Source organism: Apis cerana, linkage group LG7, assembly GCF_029169275.1.
Source record: "Apis cerana isolate GH-2021 linkage group LG7, AcerK_1.0, whole genome shotgun sequence".
NCBI classification, from domain to species: Eukaryota; Metazoa; Arthropoda; class Insecta; order Hymenoptera; family Apidae; genus Apis; species Apis cerana.
The window spans coordinates 2,799,691-2,827,593 of record NC_083858.1 but is presented as its reverse complement, the minus strand read 5'-3'; the positions used below and the strand labels follow the sequence as shown (position 1 = coordinate 2,827,593).

General features: G+C 38.6%; 5 protein-coding genes across 14 annotated transcripts; 3 read left to right on the top strand and 2 right to left on the bottom strand.

Moving 5' to 3' along the window:
- Nucleotides 1–94: 94 nt before the first annotated feature.
- On the top strand, nucleotides 95–10,448 carry LOC107998432 (huntingtin). 2 transcript variants are annotated; one of them, XM_017057698.3, is made up of 15 exons: nucleotides 95–235; nucleotides 499–679; nucleotides 760–1,038; nucleotides 1,114–1,255; nucleotides 1,315–1,890; nucleotides 1,972–2,561; nucleotides 2,667–2,980; nucleotides 3,087–4,400; nucleotides 4,493–8,528; nucleotides 8,604–8,809; nucleotides 8,906–9,080; nucleotides 9,182–9,595; nucleotides 9,722–9,882; nucleotides 9,962–10,049; nucleotides 10,125–10,448. In XM_017057698.3, exons 1-15 carry the CDS (start codon nucleotides 147–149, stop codon nucleotides 10,221–10,223), a joined length of 8,664 nt encoding a protein of 2,887 aa, XP_016913187.1. In that variant the 5' UTR covers nucleotides 95–146; the 3' UTR covers nucleotides 10,224–10,448. The 2 variants fall into 2 exon arrangements, with proteins under 2 accessions (XP_016913187.1, XP_061933613.1); XM_062077629.1 differs by lacking the exons at nucleotides 8,906–9,080; nucleotides 9,722–9,882; nucleotides 9,962–10,049; nucleotides 10,125–10,448 and having other exon boundaries at nucleotides 9,182–9,490.
- On the bottom strand, nucleotides 8,845–12,723 carry LOC107998435 (pickpocket protein 19-like). Its single transcript, XM_017057705.3, has 9 exons — nucleotides 12,461–12,723; nucleotides 12,180–12,380; nucleotides 11,864–12,124; nucleotides 11,670–11,781; nucleotides 11,313–11,589; nucleotides 11,097–11,247; nucleotides 10,912–11,012; nucleotides 10,477–10,658; nucleotides 8,845–10,400 (listed from the first exon to the last, which is right to left on the bottom strand). Exons 1-8 carry the CDS (start codon nucleotides 12,721–12,723, stop codon nucleotides 10,513–10,515), a joined length of 1,512 nt encoding a protein of 503 aa, XP_016913194.1. The 3' UTR covers nucleotides 8,845–10,400; nucleotides 10,477–10,512.
- Nucleotides 12,589–15,655, top strand: LOC107998436 (uncharacterized). 6 transcript variants are annotated; one of them, XM_062077647.1, is made up of 7 exons: nucleotides 12,589–12,975; nucleotides 13,273–13,406; nucleotides 13,511–13,734; nucleotides 13,843–14,179; nucleotides 14,275–14,496; nucleotides 14,564–14,923; nucleotides 15,058–15,655. In XM_062077647.1, the coding sequence occupies exons 2-7, from the start codon at nucleotides 13,380–13,382 to the stop codon at nucleotides 15,391–15,393; spliced, it is 1,506 nt and encodes a 501-aa protein (XP_061933631.1). In that variant the 5' UTR covers nucleotides 12,589–12,975; nucleotides 13,273–13,379; the 3' UTR covers nucleotides 15,394–15,655. The 6 variants fall into 6 exon arrangements, with proteins under 6 accessions (XP_061933631.1, XP_061933632.1, XP_016913198.1 ...); XM_062077648.1 differs by having other exon boundaries at nucleotides 12,612–12,962; XM_017057709.3 differs by having other exon boundaries at nucleotides 12,632–12,962; nucleotides 13,165–13,406.
- On the bottom strand, nucleotides 15,580–27,436 carry LOC107998433 (myogenesis-regulating glycosidase). 3 transcript variants are annotated; one of them, XM_017057699.3, is made up of 11 exons: nucleotides 26,954–27,436; nucleotides 24,001–24,284; nucleotides 23,318–23,518; nucleotides 22,914–23,198; nucleotides 22,712–22,806; nucleotides 20,360–20,568; nucleotides 19,128–19,264; nucleotides 18,145–18,363; nucleotides 17,970–18,080; nucleotides 16,908–17,903; nucleotides 15,580–16,762 (listed from the first exon to the last, which is right to left on the bottom strand). In XM_017057699.3, the coding sequence occupies exons 1-11, from the start codon at nucleotides 26,996–26,998 to the stop codon at nucleotides 15,853–15,855; spliced, it is 3,492 nt and encodes a 1,163-aa protein (XP_016913188.1). In that variant the 5' UTR covers nucleotides 26,999–27,436; the 3' UTR covers nucleotides 15,580–15,852. The 3 variants fall into 3 exon arrangements, with proteins under 3 accessions (XP_016913188.1, XP_061933614.1, XP_016913189.1); XM_062077630.1 differs by lacking the exons at nucleotides 22,712–22,806; nucleotides 22,914–23,198; nucleotides 23,318–23,518; nucleotides 26,954–27,436 and having other exon boundaries at nucleotides 20,360–20,581; nucleotides 24,001–24,135; XM_017057700.3 differs by lacking the exons at nucleotides 19,128–19,264; nucleotides 20,360–20,568; nucleotides 22,712–22,806; ... (2 more) ...; nucleotides 24,001–24,284; nucleotides 26,954–27,436 and adding an exon at nucleotides 18,448–19,077.
- On the top strand, nucleotides 20,568–22,658 carry LOC107998438 (nucleoside diphosphate kinase homolog 5-like). 2 transcript variants are annotated; one of them, XM_062077651.1, is made up of 4 exons: nucleotides 20,568–21,928; nucleotides 21,991–22,129; nucleotides 22,232–22,320; nucleotides 22,465–22,658. In XM_062077651.1, the coding sequence occupies exons 1-4, from the start codon at nucleotides 21,674–21,676 to the stop codon at nucleotides 22,573–22,575; spliced, it is 594 nt and encodes a 197-aa protein (XP_061933635.1). In that variant the 5' UTR covers nucleotides 20,568–21,673; the 3' UTR covers nucleotides 22,576–22,658. The 2 variants fall into 2 exon arrangements, with proteins under 2 accessions (XP_061933635.1, XP_061933634.1); XM_062077650.1 differs by having other exon boundaries at nucleotides 21,991–22,320.
- Nucleotides 27,437–27,903: the final 467 nt, after the last annotated feature.

Genomic DNA, 27,903 nt, shown 5'->3' with positions numbered 1-27,903 from the left:
TAAATATGGTACTGAGCAGCATGTAGTTTTATATATGTGTACGATGTGTCTGTCATAAATTCGGCCTACATTATCAAAATGTAATTTGTTAAAACTCATTGATTTGTAAAAAGTGGAGAATAATTTTTTAAATTATATTTGGCAAAATGACAACATTAAATAACGTATTAAAAGCTATAGAAGCTTTAAAATCAGCTCAAGAGTCGAACACTCTTCTGTCAGATTCGAATGCAAGGTACAAAAATAAATTTTTACCATTTAATAATTAAAATGATTTTATGAATACAATGATAAAAAAATTAATAAATTAAATAGATTATTTTTATTTATATTTTATTTATATTTAAATACATATGATAAAACATTGTATATTTTATTCAATATATTTATAAAATTACATTTATTACTATAATAAAAAAATTAGTAAAAATTATATAATTTAATAAAAATATTTAATACATTTTTTATTTTAAATATATGTTTTTATTTTACAAAAAGGAAAGATAAATTAACATGTTGCATGACAATAACAGAAGGAATATGTTCACCAACTGTTAAAGTAGCAGCCAAGTTTCCTCAAGTACTTAGTCTTTCAATTGAAACATTACTGATATTGTGTAATGATGATGAATCTGATGTCAGAATGGTAGCAGATGAAACATTAAATAAAATTATAAGGGTATAATATTTAAATTTTATAACCTTTAATAATAATTATAACAGAGCTATGTATATTTTAATAACTATTTTATTTGAAAGGCAATGGCTGACAGTAATATTGTTAAAATTCAAATAGAACTTTATAATGAAATAAAAAGAAATGGACCTGCTAGAACATTAAGAGCTGCTCTCTGGAGATTTGGACTTCTCAGTCATATGATTCGTCCTACAAGAGGAAAAGCATATGTATTTAATTTGATACCATGCATAGTAACTATTGCACATCGATCTGAGGAATCTGTAATTGAAACACTGTCACAATCATTACCATTAATTATGAAAACACTAGGGCCTTTTATGACAGACAATGATATCAAGGTAATTTCTTATGTTTACCATATAATTCAATATGCATGATATTAATAAATATATGTCTATGATTTCTTTTTCTAGACATTATTGAAAGCATTCTTTGAAAATGTATCTTCTGTACAAGCAGCATTTCGTAGAGCTGCAGCAAATATGATTTTAGCAACATGTTTAAATTGTCGAAAACCACAATTTTTTTTAAATTATGTATTGAAATATCTTTTAGGTAAATTTATAAATATTATATTTAAATAATATATTTTTTATAAATTAAACATTTTTCAGCTATTGTAGTGCCTATAAATGAAGATGAAAGTCGTATAGCAACCATTATTGGTATATTTGGTTGTATAAGAATAATTTTACCGCATATATGCAATTCTTCAGAAATTCAAGATGATGACATAGTTCAGACAGATACCTTATTACAAATTTATGAACTATGTTTACATTATACAAAATGGCATTCTGATCATAACGTTATAAATGCCGTTTTGGAAACATTAACACAGTTTTTAAAGTCACCTTCAAAAGTTTTAGTATCATTATTATTATCGAATCAAGGTATAACACATAGCAGAATAGCATTGAATCAAAATGAAATGACATTATCATTAAGTCAAGCAAGTACTTCTAGTACTGCAACTGCTTGTGAAGAAAATTCTGATTATACTTTAAATTTACTTGATTCTGATTTACCTGAAATAAATCCAAAGATAGAAAAGTGGATATTAGATTCTGAAACTGTACCTCCTTTGGTCCAAAATTTACAAATTCCCAAGGAATGTACAAATAATGTTATAGAAATGAAAGGAAAGATTTTAGAAAATTATAATAGTTTGAAATTTGGAGTAACTGATAGTAAGATAAAATCTATAATATAAATATATAATTTGTATTAATTAAAAAATAATTATGGTCATTTAAATTATTTTATTCTAGATGAAACAGTTGAAGAAGGTAGTGACATTGGAAGTGAAATAGAAAAATCGGAGAAATTTTATTCAAATTTACAAAACGAAGCAAAAGAAGTAGACTCTACCGAGGAAATTGCATCGTCTATCGCTTCTCCTAAGAAACTTTCTCTAGATTTTTCATTACGGGAAATAGATATTGGAACTTTTACAGATTCTGATATATCTTTAAAATTTTGTTGTCGTTATTTAGTATCATCTTTCCTTTTAACTGGCAATGTTGGTTATGTAATACCAGACAAATATTTTCGTGTTAGTGTAAAATCTCTTGCTTTAACTTGCGTGGCTTATATTTTAAGACTTTGCCCGAATTTATTTTTAATTCCTGTTGCAAAAGAATCAAATTCTAATGAAAATGAACAAATGATAACAGATATTTTATTATTTGCAAATCATCCAGATCCTCAAATTAGGGGTAATGTATCAATTATTATTGGTACATTTTTAAAATCTATATATATTCAATATGGAGGATCTTTTAAAAAATTTGAAGAAGAAATCGCAAATAAAATTCGTGGCATTATATCTTTAGAAAATTTGATTAAATTACTTTTAAAGGTAAATTTTATAATAATATTATATATAAAAGTTATTAATTTTGATATTAATGAATATTTCTAATAATTTAATATTAATGAAATTTTTAATTTATGTTTAAAATAGGGTTTAGAAGATGATTCTGCTACTACATGTCGACAAACATTAACAGCACTTAGTTTATGTCTACCAGAATTGTTAGAATCTGTTGACAATAAACATGGAATTACTGTATTAACTGCATTACCTCAACTAGTAAAGAATCCATATTTTCTAGTGAAAATTAAATTAGTGGAATTATTGAGTGAGATATCGTATGTTACTGTAGAACATATATGTGGTGGATCAATGTTCCAAAAACATTTTATCGATGTTATTGTAACACTATTAGGTGATCAAGATCAAAGAATTAGACATGCAGCATCTGATGCTATTGTAAAGTAATTGTCGAAATTTATATTATTTATATTATTTATTTGTATATTTGTATCATTACATTAATAGTTTAAAATTTTTTTTGATTAATATAATATATATTTTTTTTAGAAGTATTCCTTTGTTACATTATCAACAACCACATGATGATGTTATTACGCGAAAAGCTGTACAATATACGGAAAAATTTTTAAGTGCAGTAACCAGAAGTTCCGTAGAATTATCTTCTTGTCAACAGAAACAAAAGTTCTTTATAAATACCTCTATACAGCCATTTACAGCTTTAAATTTTCATGATGCCATGAACTATCGTCCAAATGTAGAATACTCATTGTCAATTATAATTAATATGTTGGCAGAAATTCTTGGAGTACAATCATCAAAATATTTAGTATATGGCTGTTGTGAAGCTCTTTTTCGTTTAAGCGAAGTATACAGCACTACAGTATATATTAGAGGATGGGATTGTATTTCACCGAAAACATTGTTGAAAAAATCCCATAAAAAAGGCGGTAGCCGATTAGATATTAGCGATTCAAATTTTACAAACGATATGATGCCATCGTCCGTGAGCAATGGTCTTTTATCTTTAGCTTTATCTTTATTATCGTCATCTCCTATAAGCTTAGATCTGTTAACACATAAACATTTGGTACTTCTTGCTGGCAATCTTGCTTCGGGTTTAGCTTTTTGTAATTTTAAACCTAATGATCCAACCAAAACTTGGTGGGGTACATTTAAAGATAAACAAATAGAATTGTTATTAATACATATTATGAGAGTGTTAAATATATTTGTTCATATAATTGATGATGTACAATTAACACAAACTAGTACAAAAACAACGTTACCATCTTTATCATCCACGCAAACGTTATCTCCAAAAAAAAAAATAATATCTGAACCGAAGATGAAAGAAAAAGGAGAAAAAATTGGGAGCTCAAAATTTGGAAAAGAACAAATGGGTGCGTTTATTTCTACATCGCATTACATGAAAATGTATGAAATTCTTAAAGCTGCACACTTGAATTATTTAGCCACACTTGAACCATATGCTAGCGAAATGTATTTGTCTCTGTTAAATGCGATTTTAGATGTTCTTTCACAAATTCTTGAAATTATATCTGTTAATGAAGCAGCTCAAATTGCGGAAGAAATTCTATATTATTTACAAAATACTGTTGTGTTGTCTCCAACCGCAACCGTTCAATGTGTTCAACAACTATTGAAGTGTTTATTTAGTACTAATGTGTGTGCACAATGGAATGAATTAGATATACAGAAAAATTCGGACAGAATAACCATATTATGGGATGATATCAAGGGATTTTATAATTACTGTTTTCAAAATCCTGCAAGACAAATGGCAGATACTATAAAATCCATAGGAAACAATTGCAGGGGTGAAAACGAACCAGATACCGGGTAAGTTTATATTATTATATTGTAGTAATATAATAATACGTGTATGAATATATTTTTTTACATAAATTATTGTATAAAATTTTTTATTTCAGGTGGATAGGTTTGTTACATAGAAAAGGAGATAGAAAATTTTCTTCTATTTTTAAGAATTTATCGAGATCATCCGATCAAAAAACCTCGGTAGCTTCGTTTATTCGTCTCTTTGAGCCGATGGTTATAAAATCCTTGAAACAATACACTGTAACAAGTAACGTGTCGTTACAGTGTCAAGTATTAATGTTACTTAGTCAGTTAGTGCAATTAAGAGTTAACTATTGTTTGCTGGACTCTGAGAGAATATTCATTGGATTTGTATTAAAACAGTTTGAATTTATCGAAGAAGGTCATGTGAAACAAACGGAGGATCTGTTACCAAAGATTTTCAATTTCTTAGTTCATTTATCATATGAGAAAAATCATTCGAAAGCCATAATAGGAATTCCAAAGATAATTCAATTATGCGATGGACTTATGGCAAGTGGACAACCAGCTCTTACGTACTGTATACCAGCTCTCGCTCCTGTTGTAGAAGATGTATTTTTAATTAGAAATGCAAGTTTGAATCCAGTAGAGCAAAGAGAGCTTGAGACGACAAGAGAAGTTTTGATTTCGATGCTTTTACGTCTTGTGGAATATTACCAAATCATCGAACTTCTGGCGTTATGTTTAACGGAATCTAGATTCAGTGGAGATGGTAATGGAGAAGAAAAATGGAGAAGATGGTCTAGGCTAACAATGGATTCTGTTCTTCCTATGTTAACAGCCGGAAAAATTCGAATAGAATCGGAGAAAGCACACATAGCAATGGTTAAATTGTTCGCAGCTATTTCTCCCACAGTTTTCAGACCAGTTGATCCTCTTTTAAAAGTACTTTTTGCTAAACCCGATTCTTTAGATACTTCAAGTTTGAGATTAAAACGATGGTTAGGGGTAGTAAACGTTGTTTTGTTATCTTTGATAGCATGCTCGAAGGAGGAAGCAATGCTTGCGCGACTTTCTGACTTGAGTATAAATTTTTCAGAGTTATCACAATCCTTTCTTCACACGAAAACTTCTCGAACTACAGATCCTCTAAATGTTTTAGACAGTCAACTTGTCAAAGTACCGCCCGAAAGAATATTAGCTAGATTTATTTTTAATGTTATCAACTTGGTGGGTTCCAAAGTGTATAATCTTCTTGGATTGTTAAATCCTAACCTCAATGATCCATACGTTGCATTCTCGGAATCGATAGAAAACGATTACTATTTGATCCATCAATTCGCATTCTTCCTTCAATTATGCATTCACATGTTCGAGTCTGGAAGTCATTGTAAAGTTGCGAATGCTGTAATACAAATGATTCAAGGTAGAAACGTTCTTGAAGAAGAAAAGCTACCAATTGCCGATCTAAACTTCTTGATGTTAAACATTGGAAACAAGTGTCCAACATTAACTTGTCAATGGGCTTATTTAATGACTTTATTAGGCTATAACGAAATGACATTTTGGTCGAAGATATTGGGCACCCGCCGAGCGGAATACGTCGTACACTGCCCTCCGAGTGAAGAAAAGAATATAAACTGTGAGAGTAGCATTAATATTCAAATAATTCGAAAAGGTGGTATTATATTGTTTTGCGATTACGTGTGCGAAACTTTGTGCGATGCAGAGCCTTTGACGTGGTTATTAGTTAATCATACAGAGGAGACGGTTAATAACGCTATCGAATCACCTGTCAGGGATCTATTGACAACAGCTATACATAGAAATCCTGCGGCTAGTGGATTGTTAGTACAAGCAATTGCAACCAAATGCACAGATTTGTCACCACCCAGTTTCGTAAAACGACTTTTACAATGTATAGAAGGTGCTCATCATTCTCAGAGCGGAGCTGTTTTAATGACATTGATACCGAGATTATTATCGACTAAATATCTTGCATTGTCGAGGATGGCGGCGAAAATAGCCAGTCGAAGAGTAGAAATTTTATTGACCACGCCTGCAGCGGACGTGATGAAACAATTATCGAAAGACGATTTTACCAAAATTATGGAGACGCTTCAAATGACCAAGCTCGCGAAGAAACATGGCGGACTGGTCAGTTTATTGAACAAATTAGGGGTACAATACTACGATTTGTCCCCTCTGGAACTTGATCAATGCAGACCGTTTAATCCATCCACCGTGAAAAGTATTCAATTGGATCGTAATTGGTTTTTGTCGCAGGTAAAATTACGATGTTGTAATTCGAATATTAATTATAATCTGTCAGAAGCAGCGCAATTGTTAAAAGTTTTGGATTTTGAAGATTGCCTTGGTATTTTGTCTTCCAAAGAGTTCAATATCGCGATATTGAAGCCATGCATAATATTAGGCGTACGAATGAGCGTGGAGAAGTGCCAAAAATTAGAATTCGGTGTAGCACAAAACGAGAAAGATTTCAATTTTGAAACTAGTCCGTTGTACAGCGCCGCCAAACAATGCTTATTGGACCACGTCCACTACGTCATCGATTTAATGCCTAAACCGCATTATATTTACGATCCGACGCAATCGAATAACAATTCGAGGGAGTTGAAGTATGCGATTCGATTGAACGAACTTCTAAACGAGTCGGTGTACTGGGACGTGCTTTTTATGTTGATACCAGCTGTAAAGATATACATGAAAACATTATCAAAATTAGCCAAATATAATTTAGCGAAAATCGATAAAAAATCTGAAGAAGATTTAGCCAAATTTGCAGTTCTATGCCTGGAATTAACGTACTGGATGGTACATTGCGACGAGAAAAAGGTGAAAAAATTGAAACCAAGGAATATGGAGCTCGCGCTGAGTTGCGCATCCGAGATTTTAAAACATCCTGGCCCTAACAAAGTTTTTGGGGAAAACACAAGGTACTCGTGGGTTTGTAGCGGTGCTGCTTCATTAACAAGGATAGTAGAATATTTGCTAACGACACTCGACGCCTTACCAGTTATAGATACACGTGCTTTAGATCCAGCGCTGGAAGACGAGGATACTAAAGATTTCGCCCATGCTTGCACGCGGATGGCTAACCTCATCGCTTGGTTGGAACGATGTCAAAACGAACAATCATCGCCAACAAATATCCCACGATACATGTTCGACACGATACAAGACTTAATCGTAAGCATTAGCCGTCAACCGCTGGTAAATTCTTATATTCTAACTCCGCCGTTGGTTTGGAAGCAAAATTGGAACGTTGTCGGTTCCGGTCCGACCAAATGTTACTTCCCTTTGTTACCCTCGGAGTCGAATCTTCTTCAGGAGGTGGAAATCTTGGAGCAATTTATTTACAGGATAAATCTGTTGGGCTGGATCTCTCGATTACAATTCGAGGAAATATGGATGGCCCTTCTGGGTGTGCTCAATCTGTCACAAAACGAGAACGTGTCGAGAGAAGAGATTCCTACGTTGATCCAAGCGAGTACCTTGGCTGTACAGGCGATAACGAAATTGCTGTTGCACACTTTGCTTCTTCCTTATCCAGGCAATCCAAAGGCCAGTACCGTGATTCATCATCCGAGGGATCCTCAGCTTTCCGTTCACAAAATTAGCTCGCAAAAGTTGTACGCAATTCAAGATTTACTCACGTGGAAATACGAGTGTATGAACGACTTGGAGATTAACTATGGCTTGAACATGGACCACATCTTCCACCGGGGAAACGTGGAAAGGGTTGCGAATTTGAGCAAGTATACGTACAGTCAACTTTCCGTTTCTTACTTGTGGTCATTATGTAACTTGTATGAGGACAAATTGAACGCCTCTGTTCTTAACTTAAAGAATAGGAGGAACGACGCGTTAATGTCAGCGTCGCTCGATTTAGATTCCTGCCTTCGTTTCTTAATAGAACTTTATACATCTTGGATGTCCCCGCAAGCTAATACACCTATACAATTGCTCACGGAGACTGTCAAGTCTATTCTAGCAATTTCGGAGTTGTTCGTCGAAAGAGCTCAGTATCAATGGATGTTGGACACGTGTTTGGAGATCTCTAGAATCCATCCCGCGGAGAACGATATTTTACATCAATATTTAGTAATTTCCGTTTGTAAAGCTGCTGCAGTGTTAACACCATTGGTATGTATTCTTTATATAATATAATTTTTCATTATTTTATTTCTCTTTTCCATTGTTGTGTATTATACTTTTCAGGATTTCGAAACGTTGGATAAAGTGAAGCGTTTAGTAGATGCAAATCTCAAGTCGAACTTCTTACCTGCTAAAGTATCCGCCCTTCATGGCTCGTTGTACCTGCTACAAAGCGCTGTGCTTGCAAATTGCGAGGAGACGATGAATATTATACACCCGTTAGCGATAGAATATATACAGAAACATCTTGACGCGCAAGATTTGAGCGGGTAAGACAACAATTTTTATTCACTTTCTATTCTGATTTATATGTATTTTTTTTTTTTTTTTTTCTTTTGCCGAAATTAATTGCTTATTTAATTCAGTGTGTTAAGTCAAAGCGAAGAGCATCAAGGTGTGATGTGGGCTCTGGTGTTCTTTTTATTAGAGCACGCAGAAGATACTCCACCAGATACGGAAGCACCAGCCGTGTTAGAATTAGTTCTCACTTTACTTACATCGCAAAATATTTCTTATAGTTTGCATCAAACCCTTTTGCAGGTATATTAATGTGTGCTCGTGTAAATACTAATTTTTTAAACGCATGTGGACGCTTATACGTTGATTTTTTATATAATTTTGTTTTCACATAATCGATATAGGGGCTCGAGCGACTCGTAGCAACGAAAAGTGTGATTGGAAAGGTTGCCGAGCAAATAGTGAAAGTTGCGATCGATCGTTTAAAACAGCCTAGTCCTATGTTATCGTTACCCGCCTTGCAATTATTATTGACTTGCATGTATACGGAATCATCCGATAGATTGAATCAATTAAAAACAGAGGAACCATTACCAGATATTGAGCCGGAAACGCTAGTTCGGTCTATTGAACGTACTTCTGCAATTTTCGATAAAATTAGAAGGGGACATTCTATGGAAGTGGAACTTTTATGCACAGTCTTATCCAGCGTGCTTGCTGATTTCTTTCCACCTTTAGAAATTTTAACCAAAGTTATAGGGGAATTTTTGTCGCCGCAACAACCTCATCCACGATTACTTTCCGCCGTTGTATTTAAGGTTAGTAACACAAATGATCGATCGGTAACAACGTGAGTCAATAATCATATGCGATTTTATATAAGTATATTTGTAACCAGCTTACAATTTGCGAACAATTTGAAATGATAAAATAATTATTTACAGGTTTGCGAAAGAGCATGCACTTGCGCGCAAATGGAACTTCTCCAAGATTGGGTTGTATTTAGCTTACCAAACTTTATTCAGAGTTTGCCGATTACGATGTCGACGTGGTGCTTGTCTTGTTTTTTTATTAGTACATCTACGAATCATTGGCTAAGAGCATTGTATCCTTCCTGTATTTTTTTTACAATTTTTCGTCAATCCGTTCGTTTATCGTAAACGATTTCTTAACACTTTATTCAGATTTCCTTATATTCAATCCAGAATAGGAAAACACGAATACGAGGATAAAAAGATACTATGCATTGCTGCCTCTGATTTCTATCGTAAGGTATACGTGATTTTATAATAAAAAATAATCAAACGTAAATTTCAATTAATAACAATAAAATATTTTTTTTAATAGTTATCTAAGGAGACTCAAAAGAAGGCTTTCGTGGAAACTTTCGAAGCAGCAGCAAAAGAACCTGGAACTCCGTTTAGTGACATTTTAGCGTCTTTTTAGCTAGTCTTATCATTGATTGATATAAGAAAGTTAAGATCAATCAAAAAGTTTTTCATTCAGAAGTTGTAATTATGTTCTTAATTCTCTTTGTAAATTGATGTACAATCATTACGCGGCATAGATTTATCGCGTGTACAGTTATACGTGTATGTGATGATATTTATTTTACATCGTGTCCTATTGAAAAGAGATAACATGTTTATGATAAACAATATTTTTTAAATATTTCACGTCTGTGTATTTTGAATGATACCTTTCCTTATAAAGAGTAGAAAAAAAGTTCTCTACATTAATTAGACATTTTGGTTGTATTTTTGGATTTCCATCTACTTTCTTTCATATAGAAGAATAAATGAATGGTACTATAATAGAATATTTCAACAAAGGATAAAACACTAGCTCCCAGAAATAATCCTGCTGCTCCTCCAATACTAGCTGTAATGTAAGATATACATTAATAAACATTTTTATTAGTAAATCATTTAATTTTGAAAAAAAAAATTTTAACAATTATCAAAGTAACACAAACGTATACACACGAATATATTCTTATATTTCTCATATAATATTGGACTATAATTTAGAATTATTTTTTTATTATTTTACTTAACCTGTTTTCGAATATAAAGATACGAAAATATATAAATAAAGATATTCTAGACATAATTAAAAATATTTCCATACATACTTAGTAAATCAGTAAAGCCGTATAACAGTGATCTGTAATAAATGATTTGTGGAAATTCAGTGTTTATAATTATTGCGTTTGTATTTGTATTTATTTGTTCTCTGAAATAATTTTAATTTTAATAAATTTTATTCATATGTTGCTTACTTTTTTTTATCGTAATATAAATTAAATTTAATAAATACATGTTACTCTCTTCGATATTTTTGATTTGATAGGAAACGACATTACAGTTTGGGATACACTTGCAAAGAAAAGGATATTCGTATAGAAAAAGCTCCTTTGTTATATTACCGATGCAACGAAGTTGCGTTGCATTGCACGTGTTTACGCCATCTGCAAATATTAAAAAATTTTTCATTTATATTTAATCACGTCATGCAGATTTTAACGCGGCTTACCAATAGGCCTGGCAAAATGGGGACGACAATTACAATTATCCTGTATCACTTTCATTCTGCATTCTATGATGCACATATTTTTTGTATAAACCGGCCACGTTTTTAAACCGCCATCGTCGAAAAATTTACATTTTCTTTGGCGAACAGAGAGCTCTTGGACATTCGGTTTCGTCTGAATCTGTGACGAAAATATTATATTTCTGTAAATTTTCTTCGAATGTGTCCGTATCATAGGAATGTCATACGTTATCAATTCGAAAGGATCGGACACAGTGAACTGAGAAAAGAAAAAAATTAATTATATTACCATCATCTATGATTTTCAAAATGAACAGAAACATTTATTTATATTCCCACCGTAGCGTTGAAAGGTAGATTAAAATTTTCTATTAAATTATCGAAGGACGTATCGTAATTCTGGAAATCATCTGGTATAGGAATCGTGGTCCAATTATCATTTTTCCAATAGCTTGCATAAAAGATTATATATTTGCGATCATTCGATCGAAGAATTACTTGTTGTTATTATTACTAAAAAAAGAAATACCAACTTCAACGTAGCATAGACTGCAAACACGTTCCTCGACACGAAACACAATCCTTTTTCCGTAATTATCCAAGTCTCGTAAGGATCAAAAGATTTCTCTGACAAAATGTTCGAGCCTATATCTCGTTTCAAATCGTAAAGGATATCTAGCCACTTGTTCGCTGGCACTTTGTCGTAAATAGGCGTTTCCATCATGTTTTCGTAAGTGACGGTACCGAGAAAAGTGAAGAACTCTCTCGCCTCTGGTGTGTCTTTAATATCGTATCTAAGGTATATTCAACACGTTAAAAAAAATTTCATCTTATACACGAGGATCTTACTTTTTAAACACGTCCGTCATTTTCATTGGATCTATAGTCTGAACCATGCAAACGAATAGAGACCATCGTGGAATTTTAAACAAATCTTTATTGTTATCCACTACGATAACCGTGGCGTTATTCTGATAACGATCCCAGAAAATGTTCGACAAAACGATCAAGCACACCAGAGCTCCGACAACGAAAAACAATATTAAGAATCTTGTGAACGAATATTTCATTTGTTAAAAATCATCATGATTGTTAATATATACATATATATATAGTCCAAGTCTACTTACCTTTCCAAAGGATGTTTATTTGGCGCGACCAAATGATTCAAACCGTGTAACGTTCCGGAACTGGCGAATTTCACGAAATATTTTCCTGCTACGGATTTTGGATTGATAGATGGCAGGCCAATCATAGTTGGATACGCCGACTTTTCTTTCCTCGACGTGATTCTCTGGCGTGCCTGTAGATCCGGCAATATTTCATTCTCGCAGAAATACTCGCTTTTTTCCAATGTCGTTTCAAGTGTTTTTGTCACCGATTTTTTCGTCATTGTTCTTTTTTATTAGCAAGTAGCTTAGTTCCTTTTTCAACGATGTTCACGCGAGTGTCGCAACAAACGTGATTGTTTCTCGTTCGATACGCTACCTTTTTCGAGAATTTTTTCATCGATCGATACAAAAGACATTGCACGCGAGATTTTTATCATTTTTTTATAGATCGATAACGTAACGAAATAGTGGTGCAAGGATATAATATATTTATGACATATTATCACGAACACGTGATAAGGTAGGAGATATAGGTTTGTTTGAAAAAGAAACGTTTCTCGACATTTATCCTCGAAAAATTTCTTCATATTTATTCGCACTGGGTGAAAAAATCGGTGCAAATATTCAAAATTAATTTTCTTTTTTATCTATTATTCTCCAGCGCCTACCTCGGCGTTTCATTCTTTCTCGAAGAAACAGCGCGAGTCAATTTTTTTTTTCAGCACACGTTTGATCCGTGACTTTCGTACTATATACTAAACCAACAACCTTTATCCTCTCTACACTTTCTCGCTTTTTCCTTTCGCTAATTTTTTTCAATGGAAAAGCAGAATTTATTATGAACGAAGGTCAATTAGATATTACTGAAATCCGGATTATCCGGGACGTGGGAAGGTGCAAATTCCACGGAAGGTTTTGACAGCATTCTGACAGCAAGATGATGGACCGACAAGATACAGAAACGGTTAGGTGTCCACCTTATTTTCCTTTTTCCGGATCAATCGATTTCCGCCCAGAAAAATACGAATCTTGAAAGTTGGGGCCAATAACAAGGAATTTTTCTTCCAGGATACTGAAGAATGTTGCCCGACCCAGAGATATCACGAAGAACGACGGAAACAAGTGGAATCGTATCACGATCTGAAACGTTGTCTAAAATGCAATCAACCACGATCCGAGATACCGCCAGATTTGGTAAGGAGACGCGTGAGAAGAGCGAAAGATCAAGTGCAACACTGTCCTTCTTGTCATTGCCCTCCTGAAGCCGTGAAATATTCGATGGGAAGAACAAAGTAACGCGTTCGAGCTCGCTCGAATTTTTGATCATTTTACTCGCGCAAATATCAGAATTTCCTTTTTCTCTCTCTCTATTTTCCCTTTCTTTTTTTCTTCTTCACCAGTTGTTCCAAAAATATGGACGCCGTTTTGAACGAGTACGAGAATTTATTGACGAATCCAACGAGCCAAACGTTCAAGAAGTCGCAGAGCAACACTTTATCGCCGAGGCTGTACGGGGTATCGGGTTGTAACGGATCAGCGTACGCTCATTACCACTCGCGGAAAAGGCAGCCGAATACTCATCGACGCCAATGCAGGATCGAGCAGGATCAGGTGCATTCGATCATGAAGAATATATTGCACTCGGCTGAAAACGACAATATATGTTACGAATATCCGAGATCGATGAAGAACAGTTACAAGAAGGAGAGTTATTACACGAGGGACGAGCATCATCAGGTAACGATACGCCAATTGGGCTAATTCGAAATGTCCCCGTTGTTCTCGACGATTGACGAACGTGAATTTTTTCTTTTTTTTTTACAAAACACGAGTTGGGCGACCACGAGGACGCCGACTTGCTGTACACGAGGGGCAGGTTGAGATTCAACTTGGCCGGGAAGCACGGGAATAGGAAGAAGATGGACTCGGAGGAGGGAGTGGAGGAAAATGCAAGGAACGTGCAAGGGAAGAAGAAAAGCGAGCCACTGCCGAATAAGCTTTCCATCTTGAAAGGTTGTGCCTCGCAAACTTCGAAGAATAACGAGGAAGAATTGGCAAGTACTTCTTCCCTTCGAATTTATTGAAAAGGAGCCGCGCTCGATGAAACGATTCCCGTTCCAGCCCAAGCATAAAAGTTTGGCGATCGACACGAACGACTACACGAAGGAGGAAGAGTTGCCGAAAGAGGAGGAGAACGCGCGACCGATCTGTAAACCGTGCCAACGGTCCACCACGCGGCAAGATTCGCCTTGCAGTCCTGGAAAAGAATCGACGAGTAACACGGAGGAGACGAGAGAGGATAGCTCGTACTGCGAGTTGGCCGTTAAGGACGAGGAACAGGATATTCCGAATAGGAAGAACACGTACGCTGGAGGGGATTTGAATCCTGATTTTAATCTTCGAGCGACTAAAAGTTACATCATTGGTCTAATCGACCGGGTTCTCAGCAAGAAATTCGCCACTTCGCCGGGCCAGCAAAAGGTTCTCCTTCCCGAACGAATGGAATAAGAATAATGAATCGAACTTAGACTATTCACCCGTCTTCCTCTTTTCGATCTCGATGCTTTTATTATTATTATTATTATTATCATCGTTGTTATTTCTCTTCCTTTCAGAATACAGAATCGAATCGAGAATTAACGGAGCAAGGATACTCTGTGGAGATAGTACGCGCCCTCCGCGGTGATTGCTACGAATTGTTCACGAAGGACGTGTCGAGCCATCACGAGACACCGGCCGAATGCATAAAGCGTTTGAAAAACCTTCGGTGGCAGCATATGCAACACATTCAAAACGAGTTTAAGAAACTCTGCGATCTTCAAAAGTTTCTCGACGAGTATTCGCCGAGGGAGTCTCTGCTCACGTTTCAACCGAACACGGTCGAGCAACGATCGGAGGAACGACAACCGCAGCAACAGCAACACGAGGAGAAGCAGAATTTAGGGACGTGATCGATTTTTTTTTTTTTTTTCTTGGCACTTTTCAATCACAGGATATCAAACATCACAATAAAATGCTCGAATTCTGCTCGTATTCAGATTACATTACAACGCGAAAACAGGGAATAGAATCTTTTTATTAATCTTGTTAGCACGTTCTAATCTGTTATATTTTTTTTATCGAATTTTACTCGAGGCTTAAAACATCGTGACATTTTATTAGTGATAAAACATACGCGATATAAAATGAAATAAATATATATTTTTCAATATATATTTATATATATATATAAAGAAATAAATACTTGCAGGGCGACAATTCTTTAACATTCTCGTCGCCCATCCGCAGTCTCTGAAATCCAAACTCTGAAAATCAGCATATATATATATACCGATCCTTCTGGTCCCCGACGAACTCGCTTGAAAACCGTTCTTAAAAATTTTCTATGTACAAGAGAGAAAAATCAACGATTAAAATCTCGTGTTGTCCGGTATCTTGACGAAGTACGCGACCTTGTCCTCGGCGACCCTGTAATTATGGATCCATCTGGAGCCCTTTCTCAGGCTGCCGTCGATCCCGTCCCTCCAAACGCCGGCAGGCAAATAAATCTCCCTCTGCCTGCTGCCCGAGTGGAGGATGGGCGCAACAATAAGCTCCTCCCCTACGGAGAACTCGTCGAAGACGACGAGGCAAGCGGGGTCGGTCGGGTCGAGCATCCACAGCGGACGTATAATCGGCAGGCCGGTGTCGAGGGTCTCGTTCGCGTATTTCTTCAGCAGGGGGGTCACCGTTTTCTGCCTCAGGCTCGTCAACCTCTTCGCGATCTCGAGCACGGAATCGTCCGAGTACTTGCTCGGTAGATGGGTGAATCGTATGACGGGGAGGAAGGTGGACAGCTGCAGCCATCTGATGTACAGCTCCTTGTCGGGCAGGTTCACCTCGAAGTCGTTGTCGGGGTTGTTGTCGGACATGGGGAGGGCGACGTCCCCCCCAACAGCGCCCGGCATGATGAACGGGTAGCCGAGTATGCCGTAGGTGAGAATGGTCGGTATAACGGTCTTGATGGCCTTCCACGAGGAGGAGAACGGGGGAAGGGAGACGAAGACCGGGGCCCGGGGCCTGGAAATCGCGCCCGAGACCCCGATCACCGGCACCCCGGATCCCAGAATCGACCTCGTGAATATCGTCTTGTAATGGTCCGGGTTGGTCAGCGGTTGGCCGCATTTGTAGTAGTGAGGCATGTCTTGAGCCGTGGCCAGGTCGAGGTAGAACGAGTCCACGTGATACTTGGTGATCAAACTCTCGAGCTTGGACTGGAGCCAAGGAAGGGTTTTGTTGTTCGTCACGTCGAGAACTCCTATGCTGTTGCTCTGCTTGTACCTGTCGTGCGAGACGATCGTTCAGATATCGAAAATATTGGTCGGTTCGAGGGCGAAAGGGAATCCGTCTATCGAATATGCGCGGAGAGGAAGAAACAAGAACAGCGACACTCGTCGATTAAAAAGAGAGGATGACACTTTCATACCTGGTGAGAGCGGGTATTCTTGGATCGCTTCCTCTCTCGGATATCAGTAACCTATTCGACACCGCGTCCTTGAAATTGATGGACTCGGTGGATATGAACGGTTGAATGGTGAAGACGATCCTGAATCCCCTACGATGGATGATATTGATGGTCTCCTCCATCGAGGGGAACCGTTCCTCGTCCAGCACGAAGTCGCCCGGGCTCGGCTGCCACTCCTCGCTGAGCAACACGTGGCCTTGCCGCAGGAACGGCAAAGCGATCACGTCCTCGGTGTAATTGTAAACGGCTGCCTCGCTGGTGGGCGAAATCTGCCAGACCGGCTCCGTGAGCAGCGAGTGCACGGCCGACAGCTCGTCCGGCTTCAGCCCGTCCCACAAAGACTTCTCCGCCATGGACGAGTGCAGACTCTTCATGTTGTCTGTGGCGCATATGGTGTAGTTCAATTGGGGATAAGGCGTGAGGTAATTGATATAGGCGAACGCGTCGTGCCTCGCCTGCAGGCAAAAGTGATTGCTCCTGTTCGCCCTGATCGACACGTAGAGCGGCGTTTCCGGGTCGACGAGGATCGTGGCCCCCTTCGAGTTCAAGAAATATCTCTTGAGCACGTTCCCGAACGGGTGTTTGCCGATGTCGCCCGTGATGAACGGGCTCAGGTCGAGGCGGCCGCGCTCCAGGGGGTAGGGCATGTTTTGAACCTGGCCGCCGCCGTACCAGTGGCCCCTTTTCGGCGACCAATCGAAGCAATCTTTCGGGTTGTAATGGGAGCTCAGGCTCTGCCAGGTGACGTGGTAGCAGTGCATGTCCGGGTGTTTGGTGTGGGCGAGGTACAAGCGGGCCTGTTGGAGCCACTCCAGGCAAACCGAGTCCTCCCTCTGGTAGTGGGAGAGGCAAGGGAAGACGCCCGTGTCGGCGGATATCCCTTCGCCCAGCCGAGCAGATATCACCTCGACCCCCGTGCCGCTGTACACGTGCATCACCCGTTGGTTCTTATTGAATCTGGAAAATGTTGGTGCACGGTCGTCTTCGTTCGAGTGAAAAATTTCGAATTATTTGATAATGTACCTAAATTTGTCGAAATAGGCCCGTTGGAGCACGTGTTGAGTGTAATAAATGTGCGCGAATCCCACGAGGAAAACGACGCAGAGGAACAATATCCCGACGAAAGCGCGGAGGCTGGAAACGATAATTAAATACGGATTAGTCGAGAGATTAAGCATGATTGAAAAATCCGGGTTACCGATAGTCGGCGTTCTGCCTCTTCTTGCTGCTGCGCAGAGCTTGAGGAATGGACAACTGGAGTTTCTCCTTGAGCAAGCTGCTGATGCTGTTGACGCTCGTTATGGTCGAAGTCGCGCTCTGCCCGCCTGATAATTCCATCGGATCGTTTCCCAATTTTTGGTTCATCATCGACGACATGGGTCTGCTCTTCTTTCGAGGAGGAGCTTGCAACGGTACTCTGGAGAGAGAGAGAGAGAAAAAAGAAACATAACGAAATAGATTTGTACCTCGAATCCTTCCTTTTTTCTCCTTCTTCTTTTACCTTTGAAGGGACACTGCACTGCCGACGTCGTATCTCGGGATCATTTTCCTCGCACGAACGAAACGACAATGTAAAATTGCTCGATACAAAAAAGCACGGAAAAAGGCTCAAAATCTCGCGAGCGAACACTTTATCAACGTCGCCAAGTGCATCGTAAATCGTAAATCGACGGAGAAACGATGCGCGAAACACGCAACTGCGCGGAAATCTGTTTGCGCGTCCGTTTAATGGTCGAATACCGACTGGCTATTGACGATTGGGAAACACGCTCGATCGTATTCGTGTTGCGATAACCCTGAAGCGATATAAAGGTCGAATCCAAAGACGATCCTCTCGCGGCGAGCGTACGCCAACCGAACGCACGATACTGGTTTCAACTGGTAAAAACGGAGAATTGACCAATTCTTCCTTTTATTTCTTTCCGTTCGAATTAAATCGTTTAAAAGTAAAAATCTCGAGGAGAAAAGCGAAGAATTTACGCCCGAGCATCGATATCGAAGATCCGAAAACGAGTATCCCTCCTTTCCTTTTTTTCCTTATTAAATTAAATCGTTTAAAAATAATCTCGAAGAGAAAAAAATTTACGCTCGAACGTCGAGATATTCGAGTATTCTCTCCTTTTTTTTTTTTCAATTAAAAATCATTTAAAAATAATCTCCAAGGATTTGTCTCTCACTCACTTGGCCAACTCTTCGTCGTTCGCTTCCTCCTCGGTCTCAGAACCGAGAGGACTTCCATTGGGCGTAGAACCGCTGTTGCTGAACGTCACGCTGCTGCTGTCGTCGCTCTCCGATCTCGTGAACTTCGAGGCGGTTCCCTGCGAAAATTTGACCACTCGTGATCTCGAGTGACGATAGTGCTAACGAGGGACGAGGGTAAAACAGGGAGCGATAAATTTTTTCTCATCTACGAACGCGTTTGTCCTACAATCGGGAAAGTAGGAGCTGTCGCTTCGAGCGGCATTCGAGAACTACTCTCACGGAAACGTAGAACGGCAGAGCGCAGAGTGAAGGTGCATAGATTGACGGATGGTAAATATTACGCAATCAGACGCGTGCTTACATCGACGAAACGACTCGGTGTACGATCTTTAACGGGGAAAGATCGAAACACGAGATATTTTCGTTCCAGATTTGACATAATTTTAATAATGGAATTTGTATGAATTAACCAAGCTAATTTGTATACGAATATTTTTACAATGTGATGTATAATTAGAAACGCACGTCGATAGAAAAATTAATTCGTAAAATTATTTTATATCTCGTTAATTCGATCGAAAATAGCCAGTGAGAAATTGTATAAATATGGTGAACATTGTGCCTCGACAGATATTCATATAAATGAACTTTTTACTGCAATTGAAGAATGCATATAAATTTCTTATCTCTTCAAAATTCATTTTCCTACTACATGCTTTCAAATAAATTTTGTTTTATTTATTCAAGAATAAAAATATCGTATCGAAAATAACGTAACAGCGTAACGAAAATAAAAAAACAAACGGTAATTTATCACCGTATTTCCAATTTTATTTCTCCAGCGTTCAATTCGGTGTGTTTTTTTTTTTTTTCAAAAAAATAAATAGACGCATTTGTCATTTACAGACAATTCAACAACATTTTCTTATCTGTATTTTTCGAAATAATAAAAAAAATAATTTCATTTATATATACTCTCTCGAGAGAAAAATATGATTTTTATCTCGTTTTAATCATATTCACGATCCTTAAACGGATAATCGCGAGAAAACAATATATGTCAACGATTACTATTCACACGGTAAAAGATACACACGACTTTTTGACTTGCAAATGCTAGCTGGAAGCTACGTATACGTTTGCAAATGTGTGTCGAGAAACAGACGTATCGTGTTTCTTTTTTTTTTCTTTTTTATTACTTTCTCACTCACCTTCTGTCTATCGATTCGAAGATCCTCCATCTCGTCTAGATTGGTAGGCATCGAAATGCTGGTTTTACGTATACGCGTAGAGTACAGTGTGGTAGATCTTTCGGCCGCCCTTCCTTCCGTATTTTTGTACTCCGTAATTTTCGTAATCTTGTCTGCGGGTATACGCGTGACAAATATATCCTCGTTACGTTCCACCACATTCGAGGCATCTGGAAAATTCATCTTATCATTCGTTCACGTTTCGTTTTCTCGTGATAATTGTCACGATAACGATTATTTATTAAATAATTATTTTATCGAGTTTCGAATAATGATAATACACCCTTTCGCGATCGTTAATTTTAAATTATCGATTCGCGATAATTGAATCGAAATTTAAGATTAAATAAATACTACTAACAAAGTGGATCAACATTAAATCCAAAGACAAACATCGAAGAATTCGTACGATTAATCGCTATAATCCGATTAATTTACGATAATAATAATAAGTAGATTTTAATTCTCAATAAACAATTAGCGATTAAACATGCTTCGATTTTTAATCGTGCATCGTCCTAAATCTAAATCCTCGATCACAATTGATAATCAAATATTTCCAATCGTAATCAATTCAATTGTATTAAACATTGCCAACACTGAAATATAATATCTCGTAATCGTTATTTTGTTTTCGATATTTCCCTTTCGATCGACGCATTAACCTTGTTAATTGCAAGTGCTTTATTAATCGATTAAAAAAAAAAAAAAAACAAACAGAGAAGAATCTTAAATGCGCGAAAAATGTGCGACTGTCCCGAGGACAAGGAGGATGGCGAGAAAAAAGTGGAAACGGTGATGCTTTTCAAAAAGTGTCAAAAACCGTACCGCACCACCAAAGACATTGTCAAACCGTCCAGTTACGACACGGTCTCGGACAAAGATCTGTGGACTCCCGCTGACTCCTCTCAATCGACCTTCAGATACACGTGCGATTCACCCAAAGGATCCCAGCTAACCAGCTCCTTCACCAGCTCCTCCAAAATAGTAAACTTCTCTCTCTCTGCCAATTTTACATAATTTTTCTCACATCAGATACGTCACATCAGATAATCCAACTTATCCCTTCTTTCTTTCTCTTTTTTCTTTCCTTTTCTTTCCCTTCCCCCCTGATCTAACATCGTCGAAAACAACAAGTACAAATTCGTCACATCTCGAGGCTACGAATACTTGGGGGAGGGGGAAGAGGAATGGCGTCCGCCGTTCGCCTACAAGCCGTGCATCGAGGACGAGGTGGTGGGGGAGGAGGAGAGGGTCGACATCGAGTGCACATTGATGATCATCAAGCCGGAGGCGTTGGTGTACAGGGAGGAGATCGAGGAGCGAGTGCGGGAGGAGGGCTTCCAAATTTTTCAAACCCGTTGGCTACAGCTCACCCCGGAACAGGTGTCCGAATTTTATTCCGACAAATACGGCCAGCTGAACTTCGCCTATCTGGTCGCCTACATGGCCTCCGGCCCCATAGTCGTCCACGTACTCGGGAAGAAGAACGCTATCCACGAGTGGAAATTGCTCATGGGCCCGACCAAGGTGACCTCCACGCGAAAATAATCGGTCACGTACAGTAAACAGTTTGTTTTCGTTTCTTCTAGGTGGCAGAAGCCCGTCTGTATTATCCGGACAGCATAAGGGCGAGGTACGGGAGAAGAGGGGACGACTTTAAGAACGCTGTTCACGGAAGCGAAACTCGGGAATGCGCCGAGAAAGAGATACACTTTTTCTTCCCGGATTGTGAGCATTGGTTTTATTCTTCGATATTGCGGTTCTATCGACGACACCGGTTTTTAATTTTATCCTGGAGAAATCTCTTTCGTTTCTTTTCATATCGCACAGTCATAATGGAGCCTCTGCTGAAGGACGAAATGGCGGAGGATTATTTGTGGGAAGTGCTCAATCCCATACTCGTGGAAGCTCTATCTATGGTAAAAATGAGAAACGATGAAATTTTTAACCCTTTCGCTATTTCTGCGAGAAGAACGGTGCTTTTTTATAATACGCACTCGTAGCAGTAACGAAAGGGTTAATAATTGAATAAATTAAAAACAACGGTTCGAAACGTTGTACAGTGTTGCAAATTAAAACCCGCGGATCCCGTTTTATGGCTGGCCAATTGGCTGATCACGAACAATCCTAATAAACCAAAACTGCCCCTCGAGCTCGCCATGATCCCAACGTAATCCGGAATATCGTCCAATTATTTAGATTCAGATTTTTACTTTGACACGATTTTTTTTTATATCAATAAATCAATTTTTATGTAAACTGGCTTATTTTATTATACCAATGAGTCAAATTTTATATAACGTTACTCACCCACTGCGGTCGTTTCCTTCTGAGATTCGTAAGAACGTTGACATGGCGTTCTTCTGTTAATCGATCTTCGCGCCCCGCTCAAAACAGGACTATACCTTGCGAAATGAGAGAATCGCGTAATAATCTGCCGGCACGGGTCGCGAGAATAAACGATATGTATATATATATATATATATATATATATTTACTCCTCGCAACGTACCTCGAGATCACTAAATCTTGCACAACGTTCCCGAGCTCCTCGTCCTCGAAATAACCGTGGCCCAATGTTTCGTTCTCTTTGATTAACGCGCCACGTTTTTCCCCGACATTTTCCAGCACGGGATTGCAATTCGTTTGCAACAGCTTTTCCTTCTCGTCCGTCGGATTATAATTCCCGAGATGACTCACGCTCAGCAAGTGAATCGTGCTCGACAAGGACTTATTATCATTTAATTTACGCTTTGCACGGTTTATCTCGTTCAATTGCGATCCCCAAGTGGAGCTCCTATGCTCAAAAAAGAAAAAGAGGGAGGAAAAGGAAAATTGAACGATTCCGTTCCCGCCTCGTTTTCCATGTATTCTCACTTGTTGGAAAAAAAATTGAAACACGATTACGTTCCTCACCTAGGACGCTCCTCCTCGAAACGAACTCTCGCAACCGTTCCACCGTCGAAATCGTCGCACGTGATTTCCGGCGGCGCGGCTATTAATCCATCCGCAATTCTCCGCGGGCCGCCGTTTCTTCTCCGCCTTTCGTTCTGCCCTTTCTTTCTTATCGCTTTTTGCGCCGCTTCCGGCGCACCGTGCTGCCCTCCTCCGCCCGATCTTCGAAATCAGATCAGAGGTGTTGTTAAGTTAAGCTCGCAACAACAATGGGAAAAGAAAGATATAATTGATAAATTTCGAGATATCTTTCGACGTTCAATTAATTACCAATTTTCAATGTTCACGTGATTTACATATATTTCTGAAAGCTTTCAAAGTTGAAACGTATTACGATCCGCGCATCGACATCCAGCTTTCTGCGCGTCAATCGACACCTGTATCAACTGGACCTTGGAAGAAGAGAATATCAACCTGCTAGGATTTCTGGATCGATGGAAATTGCGCCCGATACACAGTTATTAATCTACTCTGCTGTAACTACATCGTAACGTGTTTCGCCTTGCGTAGGCGGCTTCGAGAAGAGACTTGAAAGAAATATTTTCTTCCCAAGAATTTCCATTTCCACTCAAGATAAAAGTTAAATAAATTCCTCGATCTTTTTTGCTCGACTTCCAGAGGGGAAACGAGGTTTTTCTTTTTACCTGCTGGAAGAGTGCCAAGGATTCACCCAGGTGGAGGAAGAGGGGGCCGTTTCGAAGATTTGACCACTTGTTGGAAAACGGTCGGCGGCGTTGTTGTAGGCAGGTTTGTACCAAGGCGAGGGTATCTTGACTGTTCTACCGGGTGTCAATGGTTCCTGGGCCGTGTTTCCCTCCTCTTGCGGCACCAAGATCGACAGAGAAACGCCTCGTCGTTCTGCCAAGCCGACTGGATCGACACTGGCCACGCTCACGTCCCAGGGATCGACGATGGAGAGCAATACTTTCTGCGCAAAGAGAATAAGGATGGAGAGAACGTGCGTTACGGAGGTGGGGGAGGGGGAAGGGCGGAGGGGGCGATCGGAAGAATAGCATCGCGGGAGTTGGCCAGTTAAAGTTGATTAAAGTCATGCGTGGCACCGCATCAGTTGGATCGTGGTGAAAACGCGCTAGAACGTCTTCAACTGCGTTCGAAGTGTGGGAAAAGAAATCGAATCGATCTCTCTCTCCCGTTATTTTTCGTCGTTCGGTTTAAAAGAAAAATGGGAGGGATTCCGAGTCGAAGTTTTTCCAACATTGACGTATCATTGTACGCTCGATTAATTATCGAAAGTGGCGGCATCGGAATTGCAACGATGTTACACACATCCGAATTACATAATGAAAATTGATAACGTGACTCGCGTTATCACGTTTGTTTATATCTCTCTTAATCCTCTCCTGCTGAAAATCTTAGAAAGATCCGCACGGAAATGCATATAAATCTATATACGTATATCTATATGCATATGTATATAAACATGCAAGATATAGTCGAGTAAACGAATTCGTGCAATTAAAGATGTTGTATATCGCGACACGATACGATTTACTCTCCTAAATCTCTTAAAAAGGTCCCCGCGGAAGTGTACATAAATATATGAGATATAGTCGATCGGATGGTAAACGAATTCGTGTAATTAAAGATATTATATATTACTGTACGATTTCTATATTTGACACGAGCAAATATAGGAACAATCAAGGAATTTAAACGTTACGTTTATTGCATTCCAACGCAACGCGAATATATATATTTGCAAACTATACTCAACCGGTAATGTAGTCGGCACTATCGAGGGGAGCCATATCTTGTTTACGCTCGACGGAGCAACGAACAGGGTTTTCGAACGAGACAACGATTCGAACAACTTATTCCAAGGAGTGGTTACAACGGTATTTAGACCGACCAACGATAAGGAAACGAAAGATTTTTCTTGGATGTTCGTTTGTTATCGTTTATTGTCGATAGAAAACAAAACGTTCGATAAATAAATAAAGGGAGCTCGGAGTTTACACACGATAAAAATACAATCGTGTCGACTGTATCGCATCCATGACCCGCGTTACGTAGCAACCATATCTTTTCGCATCTTTTTCGTCGAGCAGACGAATTCTCGACGACGAGAGGACACGGGAGAAGGCCTCGTTTGTCCATTTAATCGCGTAACGAGGCCGATTACCGATGAAATAGTAAATATTTTTAGAGTTCAACGAGCGGAATCACCATCACAAAGGCGCGTGTTGTACCCGGCAAACGATACGTTTTTTTTGTTCTCGACGCTATTGTTTCTCCCGCTCTTAACCTAGTATTAAAATCTCGGAGGATATTTTAATTGGTATGCAACAATGAGGAAAATTAGCAACCGATGATCTCATTCGTGTGGTATTACGATTCTTTCGCACGTCGATTCATCGCGCGAAATTAAATTTATAATTGTGAAACCGAAGCGATTTTTTACCGAACGAAATATTCAAATTCGATCCGATTTTCTCTTCCCTCCCCCCTCCCCCGTTTTGAATTTATTTTAACCTCTCCTCCTCATATGTATATATTTTTTTCATATAAATTTAATAAAAATTACGTAAAACGGTGATATTTGTTATCCTTGCGTTTAATTTCGCGTTTGGTAAAGCGTAACGTTTCGCTTAAGTTTTGTTTCCAATACAAATGATGATTTTTTTAAGGAAGAATGATAAATTAAATAGTAATTATGCGAGTCCCGTTTCATCGATGTTGATCACTGGATTTTAAATATTTTTTGAAGAATCAATTTTTCGTTTCTCGGTCGATACTTAAGCATCCAATTTTCGTTACCGGATGAAAAAGCGTGGATAAATCGGATCGAAGCCGGCCTAAAAACTAAAATAAAGAGGGGAAAGAAAAATTTTGATATCGTTATTTACGAAACTTTTCACACGTTTCGTGTACACCTTTTTAATTTAAAAGAAGAGCGATTAAGTAGCGAGGCTAAGTAAGTTCTTCAGTTTAGAACGATTAAGATAAGAAGAGGCAAGCTCCTCGAGTAAAAATGATTTACGATAAGTATTTCTATTTTTAATAGATTTCATCGTTTATCAAAAAGTAATATTATTTAATCGTTCTCATTACAAAATCGATCAATATACACGCACACGTATCTATATTTTTTACCTAGAGAAATATAATATATTTTTCTCCTTAACTGGTGTTATTCTTAAATGGATCGAAAAAAAGCATAACACGAGTTCAAAACGGTGTAAATCAATGTGTCAATTGTCGAACAGTGTCAAAGTTACGTAAGTTGCACTTTGGTTTGTTCGCACGGTTGTAATAACTTGATATACTTAAAAAGAATATAACATTTCATTCAACGAGACATCACGCTTCTCTTTTCCCCTGCAAAAAAAAGAAAGAAAGAAAGAAAGAAAAAAAAGAAAAAAATCCTCGAAAACTTTCCCCCTCGCAATATTCGACAAATCCGATCGACAAACGCATCGAAGCGCGAGTTTCTCGAACGATTCTTATCGCTGTCTTAACACGGTTCCATTATAAAAACCTATTAAAATCGTTATCGATCCCATTTCGCTCGAGATACCATGCCACTTCGACTCAAAGTAAAGCGCAACGAAAAAAAAGGAAAAAAAAAAAACTCACCTTCTGACCGTCGGTCCTCTTCCGTTTCCTCTTTAACCGCTCCATCCTGCCGCCCCGGGATCGGGAGATCCCTCTGGGAGATCTCTCTCCGAATTTTATCGAGGGAGGATTATTAGGAGAGAAGAAAGAGAGAAGAAAAAAAAAAAGAAAGCACCACTCTCAGAGGAGCGCAGAGCCTCCACCTTCGAGGACAGGTGGTTTTAGACTGATCTTCCGTTCCTTATATCGGCAAACCACTTAGCGATATCTTCCGAGACCGCGTTCGATGTATACGGGGTACACGCATACACGCTCGTCGATTTGCAAACGTTCACCAACACGCAAAAAGGAGAGGAAAAAAAAAGGAAAAAGAAAAAAAAATCGAGACCGCACGCTTGTATACGTGCAGAGAGGAGAGATACCCCGCCCGCCGTCCCTCTTCTTCCGCCCACGGACAACCGATATCGATAAATCCCGTGAGTGACCAAATCGGAGCGCGGAGTGAGCGTATTTACGCCGCTTCTGATCGGATATATACCAGCGGCTCGCTTCGTCCAACTTGTCCACTCGCACGCGGAGGGAAACTTTATCCTCGGATCGGATCAAACCGGGAAAAATTTCGATTCTCGCAAGTGTTCTTCGTTTTTCGAATCTTTGGGAGGGGAGGGGAGGGGGGCAGAGCAAGGGAGTTGCAAGGGAAAAGGGGAAGGGGTGGGTTCGCAGGGTGGGCGCGCGAACGAATTTCGAGCAGATCTGGAGAATTTTATTCGGGAAGGAGGCCACTATTATATCGTTTCCCGGCTCGGGTTCTATTGTTGCATGCAAAAACGTGACATAATTTATTATGTAAGCGGTTATTAATGTAAACATGGTAACGTGAAATCTACGGAAATCTATGGAGGAATAATGATTCAACTTGGCGAATTGAAATCGTCGAGTTGCGGGAAAAAAAGAAGAAGAAGAAAATAAAT